Here is a 17054-nt window from a genome sequence, read left to right on the forward strand (position 1 = left end):
AGACCAAGAAGTAGCATTATAAGCAAGTCATGCACACACGTGACTGAGATCAGACAATATGGAAAAGGAGTAAAAGTATTTACCTCTAAGAAACAGGAAATGGAGGAGGTGTATGACGGTCTGACTTTTTATATAAAACGCTCTAATACAATTTTGTTACTCTTTACATGATGTGCATTTATAACTGATAAACATACACATTTAAAAAAATGAGTAATGAGTATTCTTATGACATGACCTTTCAAAAGAGTTTTATGCAGACTGAAGAGATGCATTATCTTCTCCCTCCATGTTTGTGTGTACCTGTATTTGGATGCGGGTGTGGGCGGACTTTATCATTTTACAGGTAACATGGGGGAAAATAGTCAAACTTTTAAATAGAGAAATTCTAAATGTTAAAATTAGAAATTGTTCATCTCTAATATTCTGAGACAAAGCATTCAGCACAGACAAGCCTCTGTTTGAAGTCTCCCTTGAAGAGGTTTTCAGAACTTACTCCACGGGCTTGAGAGTGGTATGGCCTGTCCTTACATGGGTTACAACTGTCCATCTGTTGGGTCATACAGAATGATGGGACAGTCCACCTTGTGGCTCCTCTTCCACCAACACCCAAGGGAAATTCTGCCTTATTGATCAGAGCCAATCTACCGTTTCTGATCCTCAAATAGCTCCTTCCTAAAGAATGACTGAAGAGAGAAGGTTCTATGTAGTAGGGCTCTTATATGAATCTCCATAAGGAGGCTCCTAAAAACCATTTCTATTTTCTAAAGATCCATCCCATTGGTTCAAAGCAATCCTATCTCCTCTTTTCTAACAGTTGAATCTAGTGGATCTCTCAGATCAGGAGAACTTCTCATTTCCAGTAGAGGAATCAGCATAATTCCACAGCAGGGCTAACAATATTAATAGCTAGTGCAGCCGGGAAGCCCTTAGTAGGTGCCGGGCTACTGGGCAAAGTGCTCTGCCTGCATGTCTCTTTGACTCTTCACAACACCCTACAACGTTGCCACTATTACTGCTTCCATTACTGAACTTGAAAGTCGTAGGGTCAAGTTTTGCACTGACATGCTTCAACATTATGCTATTCCAGTGACGTTGAGGTCCATATTTTAACAATTTGCATCATTCTCAGCAGGTAGAATGTGCCAGTGAATCGATCTCTTACCTGGGTGAATCCATTAAATGTACCACCAGAAGCCTAAACAGAAAGGGAAATCAAAGTACATTATGTTTTATCATTTTTGTGGGATCAGTAAATGTCCATCAGACAAGTTGGAAAGTGAAGACCACCACACGTTTTAAAATAATACAAAAGGTTGCTGTGCATGAAAGTGTTTAGGAAATGAAAAAGGCCACTGTATTATTTTAAATAGGCTGACAAAGATCATTTTTACAAATAATAATTTTTACTGGCATGTGGCTCAGCGTTAACCAAAGCCCACTTTCTCAATAATGAGAAGATGATTCCAGAGAAAAGCCACAAGGGGTTAATAGCTCCCTTTTTAGGCTACTGATAGTATCTACAAGCATTTTCAGTATTTCTCTAATACATCATTTGGATAAACAGCAATTAGGAGAGTCTATAGTTTCAGGGGGCCTGGGCAGAAACATTTCATGTGTTCTTACTTCTATAAAATCACTTTAGGAAGAGTAAATTAGTCTGTTCTACGTATTTTTGGTATTTGAACAGTAAAACTGAAAGTAGAATAAACACAATAAATGGGATGGTAAAATAGACTCATTAGTTCCCAATACAAAGATCCTGTTTTGTAATTTTTTTTTTGTCAACCTATTTGTGTTTGGTTTGCACAAATTTCAAGGAGATGAGGCAGGCCTCAGAGAAGATACTGATGGATGAAGTAGGTGGGAAACATTAGGAAAAAAAGAACCTACAGAAGTCTTTGGCTAGTCTGTACTACACACTGGGGTAAGTACCTCTTCTTTATCAGGCTCTATGTCTTGGTACAACAATCCATATCTCTGGTTAGCAATTTCATCTTCAGATAAATCTGAGTTGCTGATGTCATTGTCTCGCGGACTAGCAGAACTCTCGGTGCTAGCATTGTGGGAGGTGCCCAGAACCAACGGTCTAGCTATCTCTTGGCTTTGTTCCCAGCAGTTAGCAATGGCTTGTTCCCCACATACATCTGCTGCTAAGTCCACATCCAGCCCTCTCTCACCTTCAACTATATCTAAATGTTCCCAGCAATTATCTAAGCCTCCTGTATCTCTGATAGGCCAGTGGTTAATAGGATTAAGCCAACTGGCAAATCCACTTACTTGGCCATCTGGTATACCAGGGAATTCTAGTATATCCATACTATTCACTATTGAATCCAAGCTTGGCTGCCAGATTTGGCCTGGATCTGTTGCCCAAGAGTCTGTTTTTACAATTGTTGGCAAGTAAATGGTATGGCTACAGTTCCCAGTCACTGTACTTTCAGACCCCTCTAGTAATGAGTCTTCTGCCTTACACAAACACCAATCTCTTCTGTTTGCATTAGTTCCCAGAGAATAATTAAGATCTGTCCTAGACTGAGCTGTCACTTTATGTTTTATTGATAAAACAACAGCCTGATTTTCATTCCTGTCAACCTCAGGAGTATGTAACACAGCCTCATGCTGAATCTCTTCAGCATCTGCACTGCCTTGTCCTGAGTGATGTATTATATCCTGGTTAGGAGAGTCTATTAAATTTTTCCTTATGTCTTTTCTAGCTAAACCCCATCCCTCAGGGCTGGCATTTTCAAGATTAGATACAGAATCAGTCTGGAGACGCAGATTCAAAATATCTGTGTGATGGACAGGTTTAGCTCCAGAGCCCTCTATAATTTCACAATTATTAATTACTACTTGATTCCCCTCCTCTAGCCCTTGGCTTCTGTTACTAAATTCAGCTGCCATATCTACTCTTTCCAGGTCTTCTTCTAATACACCAATCTTATCAAAATACTTTTCATTGGTCTTTTCACTTTCCTTACAACTAGCTCTTAGATCTTTCATCATTTCCTCTTTATTGACTGCTAAGGTCTCCTGGTCTTGCTTTCCTATTTTCTTAAGAAGATCTACTAGCCTGTCTCCTGTACATTCACATGCTTTCTCTTCAAATTCCTTTGTACCTTCTAGTGCTTTGATATCAATAGCTCCAGTGTCTACCTTTTCACATGTCTCCACACCTGCCCACATAGAATCTTCCATCTTCTCTTTCTCTTCCTCTTCTTCTGACTGTTTAACATCTTCTTGACTTTCTCTGACCAGGCCACCAGTTTCTGTGGCTGCCATCTCTGAGGCAGGTAAGTCATGAGGCTGCTCCATCTCCATACCAGCCGCTGTGGCAAATTCAGCCTCAGGCACAAGCTTTGGGTACAGCTGTTCATTTCCACACGGAGGGGCTGGCCCCACGACATGCTCACCCTGTTCAGCTACAGTGTGCCAGTCAGCAGAAGAAGGAATTCCAGTGGATAATCCAATGTCTTGCTCTGCTTCAGAGAGACATGAAGAGTCTTCCTGAGACCCACCTTGGGTAATTTCCTGGCTGATACTCTCTGTACTAGCATCAGGGCCCCAAATAAATGCACCTAGGTCAATCTGAGATCTTTGAATTTCTTCGGCCAACCCACTCTCTGGAGTTTCCTCCATGATCAGGTTACACAGGGAAAGACTTTTTGAAGAGTCAGTCTTTAGAGTATGCAGAATAGCAAAGAAAAAAAAAAAACAAAAGATGAAACAGATCATGGTAAGATATGATGAGAAACACAAAGCTCTTCAGTAGGGTAACACCAGTTAAACAAAGCTAGAGAGCATTTAAAATAAATGGCTTGAGGTTAAATCTGTGACTAGCAGTGCCATGAGAAAAAAAAAAAGCTCATTCTAGATAATATCCATGTATATAGTGCACATAAAATATTTTTAAAAATCCAGAATATTCTGGATATTTACCTACCGGCTGTACCAAATCAGTGCTTGTCTGTATGAGTAAAAAAAAAATGATAATCAATAATAATAATAATAACAACAACAACAACAACAGGGCAAAAGAAGTAAATTCCCTAGCACATTAAAATCCCATGCTGTCCAGAGTCAACATTCTCCTGAAAGCTATAGCTTTTACTGGTTTGAGATTAAATTTTACAACTTGTTTTGTGATAGAAATGAGTTTTGTTTCAATACCGTTTATGACTACACAGTTGAAACATGAATAAAGCCTTTCTCATTTTCTAGTCAACAACGATTTTCAGGGCTATTACAAGACTTCTGCTTTAGCAGACTCTGAAACACAAAGTTTCAAATAAAAAAGCAAACCTGAGAACATCAGAATAAGACCAAGCCCTAGCAGCCACAAAAATACACAGTATTATATGCTCTCACACAGTATCAGAATAAACCTTTCCCCAAACTCACCCCACACTTGCTTCTTCCTCTGAGGTAGTGTTTATATGGAGGATGATCTGATACTAACCACTCTGACTGGACGATTCTCCTCACGTTCTCCCCCCAGCCTAGAAGTCTTGTCTGCACACAAACAACCCTGGGGGACTGAGAGGATCAAGGAACACCAGCAATTATGTCCAGGGAGCTATTGTTTTGCAATTTTGTCACTGCTACTATTCTTAGCAGGTTTGTCCTCTGAAATAATCCATGATCCCTCCAGATAATACCTTCATCTTCACCATACCCTTCCCAGCTACAGAAGGAAAAATGTATTATGACTCCAACTAAAGATATGAAATACTGGAATAATAAAACATTAGCACTGTGTTCTTGGTCGTCAAGACCATTAACACAGAGTTGTGGCTAGAATTCAAATGTGCTGAACGTCAGTCCATGTATCCCTTTTTGTGATTATACAAGCAAAGCCAGCTTTCAATTAACATCTTTTAGCTCTTCTGTCGAGAGCCTTCCATGATGCTTCAAGCATCCTAAGTATTAGTGCAGTATAAACCCACTCCCGTGGAAGGGAAGGGGGCAGTCATCTTTCTGTTTTAAGATAAAAGAGTAGCAGTGTCACTTCAGAAGACCAGGCCCATGAATAGCTCGATCTAGCAAACTTTCCTGTTGCTGTCTCACTAAAAAGACAGCACGAAATTCAATAGCTGAGTTCTGAAGACCATGTGACCAGAGCTTCTCCAAGACAGGGCAGACAAACGCCCTGCCCCTGAAGGGTGTGAAGCTCCATATGGGTGTGGCCACCCTCCGAATCCCACAGCACACATGCTGCACCATAAAGCTCTGTTCGTGTCTTTTTCCCAACTCTAACTTCTGGAAGTGCTCATCCTTGCACATCAGATTAGCTGAATACACACCATTAGTAGTAACAGCTACCTTTTATTGATATGTATCAGACATGGGGCTAAGCACTCTACAAATATTATCTACTTCATCCTCACACAACCCTCTTTGGTAGGCATCATTACCCTTATTTTATGGATGAGAAATGCGGAGACTGAAAGAAGTTCATAAATTGCTCAAAGTCATATTGTTATAAGAGGTAGAGTCTGGACTCAAATCCAGAGCTGTCTGGCTCTAAAGCTCAAATTCTTATTGATGAAGCTTCATTATCATTGGAAATAATAGTAAGAAAGAGGTTCCCTGTGCAGAGTAGCCTGCCCCTTACATTTTCTCATCCATATTTTCTTCTGTTCTGTTTAAAAGCAACAAAAAATGTGCCCGCCCTTCACTACAACATTTTCGGTAGCCACCAATAACCACAGGAAGAAGCATAAAGGGGCATAACACCAAATTCTTGCTTATCCAGGCGTCTGGCACACTGACACTATTTTCCTCACCATTGTTTCCAGGTGCTGGTAATGCTTGGAACCATCAGGGACCTGATGATTGTTCTAGGGAACTACACTGTCATTAAAAATGTCTAGGTCTTCTTCCCACCGCAGGTAAATTTAAATATAACAGGGTTTTCAAATTTCTAGGGATCCAGATACATCAAAATACAAGGTTTTAGCACTCTTACCGTCCATAGGTCCCAGGGCAACGTCTGAAAGCAAACAAATAAAAATATGGTTAGTATACAAGTCCCAAGCATGTAAAAAATACTGAGGTGACAAAAGTTCTTGAAGTAAAACATTTTGAAATACAGCACTGTTCAACAGAAATTTCTTTGGTGATGACAAAGCTCCATATCTGTGCCGTCCAATATGGCAGCCACTAGTCACATGTAGCTACTGAGCACTTGAAATGTGCTAGCGTAAAAGAACCAAATCTTAAGTTTTACATAATTTTATTTAATTTGAATTTGAATAGCCAAATGTGGCTTGTGGCTACCATACTGGACAGTAGAGGACCAGTCAATCTGCTTTTCACTATACAAAGTAGAAAGCTGTATCTGAAAACATGATGAATGGGTTTACTTTAGTGCATGCAAGTATACACACACAGAGAGACACACACACACACACTTAAAACGAAGTACAACGTGTCCAGATATTAGAGTTTCTCACATCTTTGAGGACATGCAGTCCGAATCATTGCTAATGCTACTTCTTCCCCTACCCCACCATATTCAAGAGGTTGCATTATGACCAGTTTGATGGTAAATGAACCCCAGAAAAAGAGTTCTTCAATATGTTGAATTTGATGATAACACAGCTCAACTAACAGATAATCATGCAAATTAGCAGGGTGCCCCCTAAGACATATGGATGAATTAGACTTACTACTGGCATTTTAATTATCAAGCCCATTGATCCCAGTGAATGAATCCAGATGGTTCAAGTGACTTCCACTGTGTGTTTGGGAAAGTGAAGGAGACCTCTCTTTCTCATTTCCTTTGTGACTGAGAATTGCTGCCAAGGCCACATCCTTTTCTGCCTTTGTCTTTGTGACTAGAACAGATCTGTTTATGAACTTGTTTTGAATCACTAAACGAGCGGCAAATTAGAAAGCCTGGCACTCCCATCTAAGAATACGGGAGTTTCCAGATGGGGTCACAGACGTCTCATTAGGATTCTATACTACAGAACATGGGCCCTGTGGTTCTGAGTGAGCCCACCCCCCCGGTCTGGGCCTGCTCTAACTGTCCAGCCCCAGCCACCCAGCATCTCTGTGCAGCCTGACTGGTCTCTGGGTTAACACCCACCTGTCGAATGACTAAGAAAGGAGAGCAGAACAGCTGCATGGGAAACCACAGTTATTTGTATGTGGACTCCTTCTGCAACTAATGTGCACGTTCTGATTATTCAGATGGTTTGGATTTTCCTGCTTCCCAGGCCCTTAAGAATCACAGCCCCTAGGGCGCCTGGGTGGTTCAGTCGTTAAGCGTCTGCCTTCGGCTCAGGTCATGATCCCCGGGTCCTGGGATCGAGTCCCACATCGGGCTCCCTGTTTGGCGGGAAGCCTGCTTCTCCCTCTCCCACTCCCCCTGCTTGTGTTCCTGCTCTCGCTATCTCTCTCTCTGTCAAATAAATAAATAAAATCTTAAAAAAAAAAAAAAAGAATCACAGCCCCTAAAAGCTACTCCATATCCCTGCATAATGCAGACAGCACTGCTATCTTCTCCAAAGGAAGGCAGCAATGTGAAACGGCATGTTTATCAGTCCTCAGGATCACGAAATGATGTGTTAACTCGTGTGGACACTGCGGAGATCACAGGTGAGGCGTTCCGCTAGCAGCGAGAACATCCATTTAAAACATGGGGTCAGGTGATGGGTAAGGGAGATCATTCTGAGCGAAAGGGAAGGAAGGCCAGGAGAATCCGATGGCTCTGTTGTTTTTGCTATCACAGCCTAAGACTGCCCTTGGTGAAAAGCAGATGTGATTAGAGCCAGCTCACAGGATGACTCTGCCGTGAAGTGACTCCATTAGAGCTACTGGAGGGGGGCGGTTGATTACCCCGCCTGAGGGAGAACACAGGGCACATGCGGCTTTTCCTGACTGCAGTGATGCATTTTCTTCCAAAGACTTTTGAAGCTTAACTGAGGTCATTTTTTTTTAATTCTGAAAGAATCTTTGTTCTAAATCTACACAAATTCCATGATCTGTGGATTTATTTAATCATGAATTGATATAAAAGAGGTTTCTCTCTCGATTCAGACTCGCGGGCAGAAATGCTGTGGCATCTCACCCACTGACCACGACAGCACCCACTGCAGAGACCTGCCTTCTGTCACTAGAGCAGTGAATGCTGGAGAGCAAGGCTGAGGAAGGCCCATGAATTCTGCACAATGAGGAAGCTCTGATGGGGAAGTGTTCTGAATGAGATGTGCATTCATGTTCTGCTTTCCTGGGCCACCAAGGCAGAACCCTCAAAACTTGCTGACAATTACTATGTTAGCATTCCCCGAAGTATGTCTTAGAGAATATTCTAATGACTATTAAAAAACTTTCATTAAAATAGATTTCTGTGGTCAAATTTGGGAAACTCTAAGTTAAACAAGTCTACACAGTTTTTTCTTTTAGTTGCAGAACTTCTTGGAGCCTTTAATATTCCGATGCATACAATCAGAGAAAGACATGTATGATATGATCTCACTGATATGAGGAATTCTTAATCGCAGGAAACAAACTGAGGGTTGCTGGAGTGGTGTGGGGTGGGAGGGATGGGGTGCCTGGGTGAGAGACATTGGGGAGGGTATGTGCTATGGTGAGCGCTGTGAATTGTGCAAGACTGTTGAATCACAGATCTGTACCTCTGAAACAAATAATGCAATATATGTTAAGAAAAAAAAAAAGAAGAAGAAGATAGCAGGAGGGGAAGAATGAAGGGGGGGAAATCGGAGGGGGAGACGAACCATGAGAGCCGATGGACTCTGAAAAACAAACTGAGGGTTCTAGAGGGGAGGGGGGTGGGAGGATGGGTTAGCCTGGTGATGGGTATTAAAGAGGGCACGTTCTGCATGGAGCACTGGGTGTTATGCACAAACAATGAATCATGGAATACTACATCAAAAACTAATGATGTAATGTATGGTGATTAACATAACAATAAAAAATTTTAAAAAAATATTTCGATGCATATCGTGACTCTCCTTTTAAAAGAGTTAATAGAACTTTCCCAAACATTTTCTAAGAGACCCATTTTTTGCAAGTATCTTTAAGGCTAGTATCTGATCTGCTTATTAATTACCTGCTTTATTGACATCTCAGATTTTTATTGTTCCCAAATTACAACAGGGAGGCCTTTAGAAACCCAATCATATTCTGGAAGAAAGCATGGATTAGAAGCTTTATTTATCGAGGTTTATATTGAGCTGATAGTGGTTTATTGTAAGGTATCACAAGACTTCAAGACCAGAAAATTGAGTGAGGTCTCAATTCTCAACTTCAGTTTTATAATACACCTTCATTAATTAATTCGAAGTATATTCTAACATCTTTGGATTTGCCCAAATTCAAATGTGAGCTCCCAAGCACATTAAAAATACGGATATAAACAATTTCTGTTTTGCCAAATTTTGAGTTAACTTCCTTTTGTGAGCACAGACAATTGCAAAGGAAGTCTACTACAGAGGAATCATCCGGAAGTCATTACTGTGCCCACCTCCAGGACCCCTCTGCAGGAGAACGCTGTGCGATCACTATTGGGAGTGAGGAAATGCTAAGGGTGAGGAAGTGATGAGCAAGGACAAGCTGGATAAGCAAGGCCAACTCTGGCCATAGTCAAGATCACATAAGGGAAGCTTCTGCAATGTGGAGGAGAACAAGGACTTCGAGTTCAAAACTACCAAGACTGGAAAACATTTCTGTTGGGGCATAATTTCAAGGTCATTTCTAACGTGCTTTAATATGCAAAACATGGGGAAGGAAAGTAGAGAAAACAGTAAGAAGATTAAGCCCAGGGCCAAAGAAAGAGCTTCGTTTAGAGAAGCCAGAAAATGTATTGTCCGAAGCTGAACACTCTGAGTGCAAACTAATACTAATAATGACAATTACTCTGAAATGGAGGATTCCTGGGCAAGCCGGAATGCATGGCTATCCCAGCTCTATGGATAGAGAGAGCTAATGGTGGGGGGGGGAGCTTTGGAATGAGAGCTATGGATAGTCCTCTTTCTACTCTTCCTTCCCATTGGGGAATGTTTGTCAACCCCAAAGAAAAGTGAATAGTCACTTGAAATGGATGGGGGTCCCTGAGAGGCATTTGCTGCATCATAGAGCTTATTCAAGTTTATGAAATGTCATCCCCAAACATCAGAACTGCCCCTGGCTACCTGCGACATGGGGGAGTGGGTCACTCCGGCAGAACCTGCAGGTGCCACCTCAGGCTTGAAAGGGTCGAAGTCCAGATCCAACAATGTCTCCTCTTTCTTCACCTCAGGGGCTTCGTTCTGTTAAAATAAAACAAAGTATGAGACTTTATGATATAATCCATGTATGATCCTCAACGCCACTGAATATCCCCAAAGCAGGCTCAGATAGTTTACCAGTTAGGTGGCTCACCCATAAGCTCCCAGAGTCACCAGCTAAATGTGGCGAAGGGGGAAATAACCAATTCTGGCCAACTATCATCTAAGACACCCAGGAATGTGACCCAGGCTTTTAGTTCCTCTCCTTTGTCCAGCTCTGAATCCAGCCAATGAAGAAAATGTCTGAGAGGTATGTCCTGATGCCACCAAGATCCAAGGATTCCCCTCTGCTAGTTCAGAAATCTCAGGTCAAGAATTACAGATGACCAGATGGATAAAATGGGCCAAGGCTTGGACCCATTACTGAAGCCCACTGTTGTGATGTTCCCTGCAAAGCTGGCACGTAAAAAGGAAGGGACACTGTCTATTTTGACTTCATCCACCTGCCTCATCTCCCAGAGGGACCCTATCCCTTGATCTAGTTTTTGTATAATCCATTCTTCATCCATAATGCTGGTGGTCTCAACTGTGCGTATGAGGGAGGGAGGGTGAAAGGCAAAGAGGCGGAGAGAGAACCCTGTCCCCCAACGTTTACTAAAAAATAACACTCTTGGATTAGAAACAGGTAAGACAAATAAGACCTAGGAGAAGAGTCCTGCTATGATAATAGGAAAACATTTATAACACTGAACATTAATATTTGTTCATTTATTGTGATACAAAAAAGTAACATGGGCTTGAAGTTCGCCTAACCCTGGCTCAAGTTACATAGCAAGGGTCAGAGCTGAAATAAAGTCTCCATAAGCTATCATGGTGAATAGAACTGGATCAACAGAGAATCACGTTACATGTGTTTGATGCTTGAAATAAGCTTCGATTTTGACCATCTGTTGCCTAGAAACTGAAAAGTCACAACCACGGATAAAGCATATATAAGAACAGGGATGTTCAGAGAAAGATTTATTTATTTATTTATTTATTTATTTATTTATTTATTTATTTATTTATTTATTTATGAGAGCGAGCATGCACATGTGCGAGTGTGGGGAGGGGCAGAGGGAGAGAGAGAATCCCAAGCAGACTGTGCGCTGAGTGAGGAGCCCAACACAGTGCTCGATCTCACGACCCTAAGATCATGATCTGAGCTGAAATCAAGAGTCAGACACTTAACCAACTGAGCCACTCAGGCTCCCTGTAGAGAAAGATTTTAAAGAACAAGAGTACTTTTGATTAATATTGATCATAGAGATAAAATTTAAAACCGTATGTAAAGCTTTGGGACATAAAAGATAATACTTTATTTAGTATATCCACATTCACTGTAGTAGGAAATCTGCTTCAGTATCATGTTATTGGTTTTGAGCTATTCTTTTTAAAGATTTATTTATTTATTTGACAGAGAGAGACACAGTGAGAGAGGGAACACAAGCGGGGGAGTGGGAGAGGGAGAAGCAGGCTTCCCGCGGAGCAAGGAGCCCGATGCGGGGCTCAATCCCAGGACCCTGGGATCACGACCTGAGCCGAAGGCAGACGCTTAACGACTGAGGCACCCAGGTGCCCCTTGAGCTATCTATTTTGCAGCATACAAATATATACACTTATACACTTTTCAGATTTCCCAAGGATAATGCTCTTCTGAGATCCTTCTTTCTTTAACAATCACAAAGCTATCAACCGATTCCTTTGGCCCATATGCAAAATCTGCCTCAGTCTGTTTTTCAACATTTATATTGACACAAGTTATATTTTTAAAATTCTGCAAACACCTATATTCACTTCGAATATGCTAGGCACTGTCCTGAGAACTTAATACATATAAGTATTAACTCAGGTTAGGGCACTTTGCTGCCGTCTAATGATGACAACCCCACCACACTGTTATTGCTTTCAAAGAATTACCTTACTAGATTCTTCAAACTTCATTCATTTCACCTGCACCGTCTAATTGTTACAAAACTCAAGGAGTAGTGGCATCATTTCTCCATCTGGGGATGAGGAGAATGGGCAGAATGAGTTTAGCTGATGTCCTGGGTCCCTCAGCTGTAATGCAGCCGAGGCAGGACTGCAACAGCTGGATGCCTTTGACTCTGGTGCTTTTCTAGGCTGCTGCTAAGATCCAGTCCCCCATCTCTCAAACGGGTACCCTGAGGATCTGCAGAAGAATTCTTGAGAGTCTGTAAATGCTTCATAAAATGTGAACCCATCCAAATACGTCCATTAATCCTCCATGAGCATAATGGATCCCCTTAAGGAAGCTTGGATGGGAATTTAGACATCAAGGATGAAAAGAGGTATTAGACTATACAGAGCTATGCTTAGACTTTGCGATGGATCTGGGTTTGCACCCAGTTTTGCCACTTGCTAGCTGTCTCTCTCTGGGCAATTAGTTCAGCTTCTTTGAGCCTCCATTTCTTCATGCATAAAATGGAAGCGATACTACCTAGTAAGATTACTGTCAGTAGTAAAGAGAATGAATCCACTTTATATACTATATAGAAGATACTCTAAATGGAAATGGAAACTAAACCATTATTAATTACTATTGGTAATGAAGTGTATCTGTGTAAAACCACTGTCCTCAAATATCTGTATATTTGGCTGCCTTCAAAATGTGCTGTTGGCTTCTTCAGACTCAATTTCTACTTGGTTTTGCACCCTGAATTCTTGAGAGTTACCCTTTAAGGCACTCATATCAAAGAGTAGTTTGATAGAACTACAAAAAGAACAAAAAAGGAGTTGCCTGTTGATGTAATATTCCTTTGTAAAACAATTCCATCATTACATGTTGAAACACACAGAGACATGTAATTTCTCTTAAAGTTATAAAAGAAAACTAATCTCTCACTCCTTCTACCCATTAGAGAAACTCTGATATGGTCTCAACATTCTTAAGCTTTTGGAAGCTAGAGCTTAAGTACTGTTTCACCATTAAAAGTCTAGAAGAGGTGACCTAGAATGTGCTCCCAAGAAAGGAGACTAGATGTGTAAACCACAGAGAGGAAAATATTCAATGGGAAAAATCTTACCAATTATAATAATCTTTTTACTATATTTCATGAAGTGTCTTCTGCTAGGAACATCCAAGCTTACAGCTGAAGTACTGAACTTCTTCTAGTACAGGTATATCCTTTGATCATAATCCTTATGCCTAACCTTGCCATGGCCTCCTGATAGATGGAGTTGGTCACCTTGACTTGGGGATGACCACCTGTCATGCTTTGGCCAATGGATGTTAGCGAGTATCATGCAAGCAAAGGCTTGAAATAGGCTTGCATGGTTGACTAGCTGTTTTGTATTCCTGCCATTCACGATGAAAAGCACAAGTTTTGGGGGAACCACCGGTCAAAGAGGATGGGAGATGCAGGGAGTGCACCTGGACCCATCGTGACTACATTTCTCAAAACCGAAGTTGAAGAGAAATTCTTAAAACTGGCCAGAAGAAAAAGATGTGTTATTTCACAGAGGAACAACCTAAGAATAATAGCAGATTTATCATCAGAAATAATCCAAGCAAAAAGATGGTGAGGCAATATCTTTGAAGTACTGAGAGAAAAAAACTTAGAATTCTGTGCCCCTTGAAAATATTTTTGAAAAACAAAAATGAGATGACTATTTGTTCATACATACAAAAGCAGAAAGAATTCACTGCCATCAGATCCACACTACAACTAATGTGAAATGACATTTTTCAGGCACAATAAGTAATACTAGATGGAAATATGATCTATACAAGGGAATGACGATCACCAAAGGAATGAGAAATAGTAACTATGTAGGTAAGAATATATAACCTTAGTTATTATTTAAATCTCCTTAAAAGATAAGGAACTGCTTAAACAAAGATAATGGCAAAGTAACATGAAGTTGCTTTACATTAAAAAGTAAAATCTGTAACAAAAATAGTACAAAAATCAGAAGGGGGAAATGTAAATATACTATTGTGAAGTTCTTATACTATACCTGAAATACTATACCTGAAATGGCGTACTACTATTCGAAGGTAGACTGTAACAAATTAAAACATATACTTTAAGCCCTAAAGCAACTACTAAAACAAACAAAATAAAAGAGAGTAATAAAAATAATCAATCTAAAAGAAGGCAGCAAAAAGAAGAAGGGTTAAAATGGATGGCACAATAGAAAACAAGTATCAAAGTGCTAGATTTAAACTTCACTATATGAATAACTACCTTGAATGAAACTGGTCTAAATAATATAATGAAAAGCAGAGGTTATTAGATTGGACTAAGAAAGCAAGATTCAATAGACATTGCCTACAAGAAACTGATTTCAAATACAGAGACACAAATTGGTTAAAAGTAAAAGGATGGAGAAAGATATACTATGCCAGCCTAACCAAAAGACAGCTTGAACAGTTATACTAATGTCAAGAAAAGTAGATTTCAAAGAACATTATTAGGGATAAAGAAGTTCATTTCCTAATAGGAAAAGGCATTAATTCTAAACATTTATGCATTCAATCACAGAGCATGAAGATACATGAAGCAAGAACCAAGAAAACAGCAAAAAGAAATTTCAAAATGCACAATTTTGTAGGGGAGATTTCACTAGCCCTCTTTCAATAATTGAAAGAAGAAATAGAAAATCAACAAGGTTATAGAAGATACAGAAAACATCAAGACCCAGTTTGATCTCATTTACACTTACAAAACACTCCATACAGTAGCAGAATACACATTCTTTTCAAGTGCATGCAGAACATGGAACTAATATAGACACTATTCCGGGGCAACAAACAGGTCTCAATAAATTTAAAAACATTCAAGTCACACAAAGTATCTCTCTGACTACAGTGGAATTAAGTTTTAAATCAATAAGAGAATTATCTCTGGAAAAATCCACAAATATTTGGACAAAAATAACCCGATGAAAGACACCAAAAAAAGAGAAAAATCAAAAGAAAGAAGAAATCAAAGTGGAAATTAGAAAATATCTTGAGTTGAATAAGAATAAAGACAACACACCAAAATCTGTGAGATGTTGCTCAAGCAGTATTTAGAGAAAATTTACAGCACTAAATCCCTATATAGGAAAAGAAGGAAGGTCTCAAATCAGTAACTTCACCTTCTACCTTGCAAATTAGGGGAAAAAAATATACACAGCAAATAAAATTCTAAGTAGAAATGGGGGAAATTATGCAGATCAGAGTGGAAATGAATAAAATAGAAAATGAGAGAGAGAGATAATATCCATAAAACCAAAAGGAAGTGCTTTGAGAGGATTAATAAAATTGATAAACCTCCAGCCAGACTGATCAAGGGGGCGGGGGGGGAGAGAGGGCACAAATTACCAATATCAGGAATGAGAGAGGGGGCATCACCACAGATAATAAAAAAGAACAATAAGGAAGATTTATAAGCCACTTAGTTCCAATACACTTAACAATTTAGATGAAAGAGACAAATTTCTTGAGAAATACAAACCTACCACATATAAAGAAGCTAAATCACTACGTTGTACACCTGAAACTAATGTAACATTGTATGTCAACTATACCCAAATAAAAAAATATTAAGAAAAAAACAAACAAAAAGTCCCCACAGGCACAGATGGCCCCTCCAGTGAATTCTACCAAAGAGTTAAGGAAGAAAAAAATACCAATTCTACACAACTGAAGAGGAGTGAATATTTCCCGACTCATTCTATGAGAAAAGCATTACCCTGGTACTAAAATCAAATCAGATAATGACATTATTAAAAACAACACCCTATGGACTAATGTTCTTCATCAACACAGATGCAAAAATGCTAGGGAAAGCTATTTAGCAAATTGAATGAAAATATATATAAAAATTAATTGCATAATGACCAATTGAGCTTTATCTCAGGAATGCATGATTGACTTGCCATTTGAAAACTCACGAACGTAATTCATCATATCAACAAACCAAAAAAGAAAACTCATATGATCATCTTGATAGATGTGCAAAAAGAATTTGAAAAAATCCACATCCATTTCTGTTCAAAACTCTCAGTGAAGTAGGAAAAAAAGGCAAATTCCTCAACCTGATAAAAGTATCTATGAAAACCTACAACTATCACTATGTTTAATTACGAAAGACTGGAAGCTTTTCCCCTAAGATCAAGACAAGGATGGCTCCCTCACCACTTCTATTCAACAATACTGGCAGTACTAGACAGTGAAATAAAAATAAGCAGAAAAAAAGAAATCAATGGCATCCAGAGTAAAAAGAAAAAAGTAAAACTATCTTTATTCACAGAAGATATGACCACTAATATAGAAAAATCCAAGGAAATCTATAAAAAAAGCTACAGGAACTAATATTGAGGTTAGCAAGGCTACAGGACATAGCATTAATATACAAAAATCAGTTGTATTTATATATAACAGTATGAACAACTAGAAACTGAAATTTTAAAAATGCAACTTACAAAAGCCCTAAAAATATGAAATACTCAGGGATAAACCCAACCAATGACGAGAAATACCTGTACATTGAATACTACAAAACACGGCACAGATAAATTAGAGAAGACCTAAATAAAGTGAGAGCTATACAGTGTTTATGGGTCCCACAACTCAGTATCATTAATATGTCAATGCTTCCAGAGGGAGCAAGATGGCGGAGGAGTAGGAGACCTGGATTTTGTCTCCTCTCAGGAATTCAGCTGGATAGGGATCAAACCATTCTGAACACCTACAAACTCAACAGGAGAGGGAAGAAAAGAATAGCAACAACTCTCTGAACAGAAAAGCGACCACTTTCTGGAAGGTAG

General features: G+C 39.6%; 1 protein-coding gene across 2 annotated transcripts; it reads right to left on the minus strand.

Moving 5' to 3' along the window:
* Positions 1 to 1165: 1165 nt before the first annotated feature.
* Positions 1166 to 10907, minus strand: LOC145716608 (uncharacterized). Of its 2 annotated transcripts, none has more exons than XR_014139422.1 (4): positions 10161 to 10905; positions 5969 to 5992; positions 3944 to 3967; positions 1166 to 1198 (listed from the first exon to the last, which is right to left on the minus strand). XR_014139422.1 is itself a non-coding variant. In XM_081800755.1 (4 exons), exons 1-4 carry the CDS (start codon positions 10167 to 10169, stop codon positions 1906 to 1908), a joined length of 1830 nt encoding a protein of 609 aa, XP_081656881.1. In that variant the 5' UTR covers positions 10170 to 10907; the 3' UTR covers positions 1260 to 1905. The 2 variants fall into 2 exon arrangements, 1 of the variants encoding a protein (XP_081656881.1); XM_081800755.1 differs by lacking the exon at positions 1166 to 1198 and adding an exon at positions 1260 to 3678 and having other exon boundaries at positions 10161 to 10907.
* Between the last annotated feature and the right edge of the window lie 6147 nt (positions 10908 to 17054).

The sequence above is a fragment of the Leptonychotes weddellii genome, chromosome 12, assembly GCF_054177405.1.
Source record: "Leptonychotes weddellii isolate Sample4059 chromosome 12, ASM5417740v2, whole genome shotgun sequence".
NCBI lineage: Eukaryota > Metazoa > Chordata > Mammalia > Carnivora > Phocidae > Leptonychotes > Leptonychotes weddellii.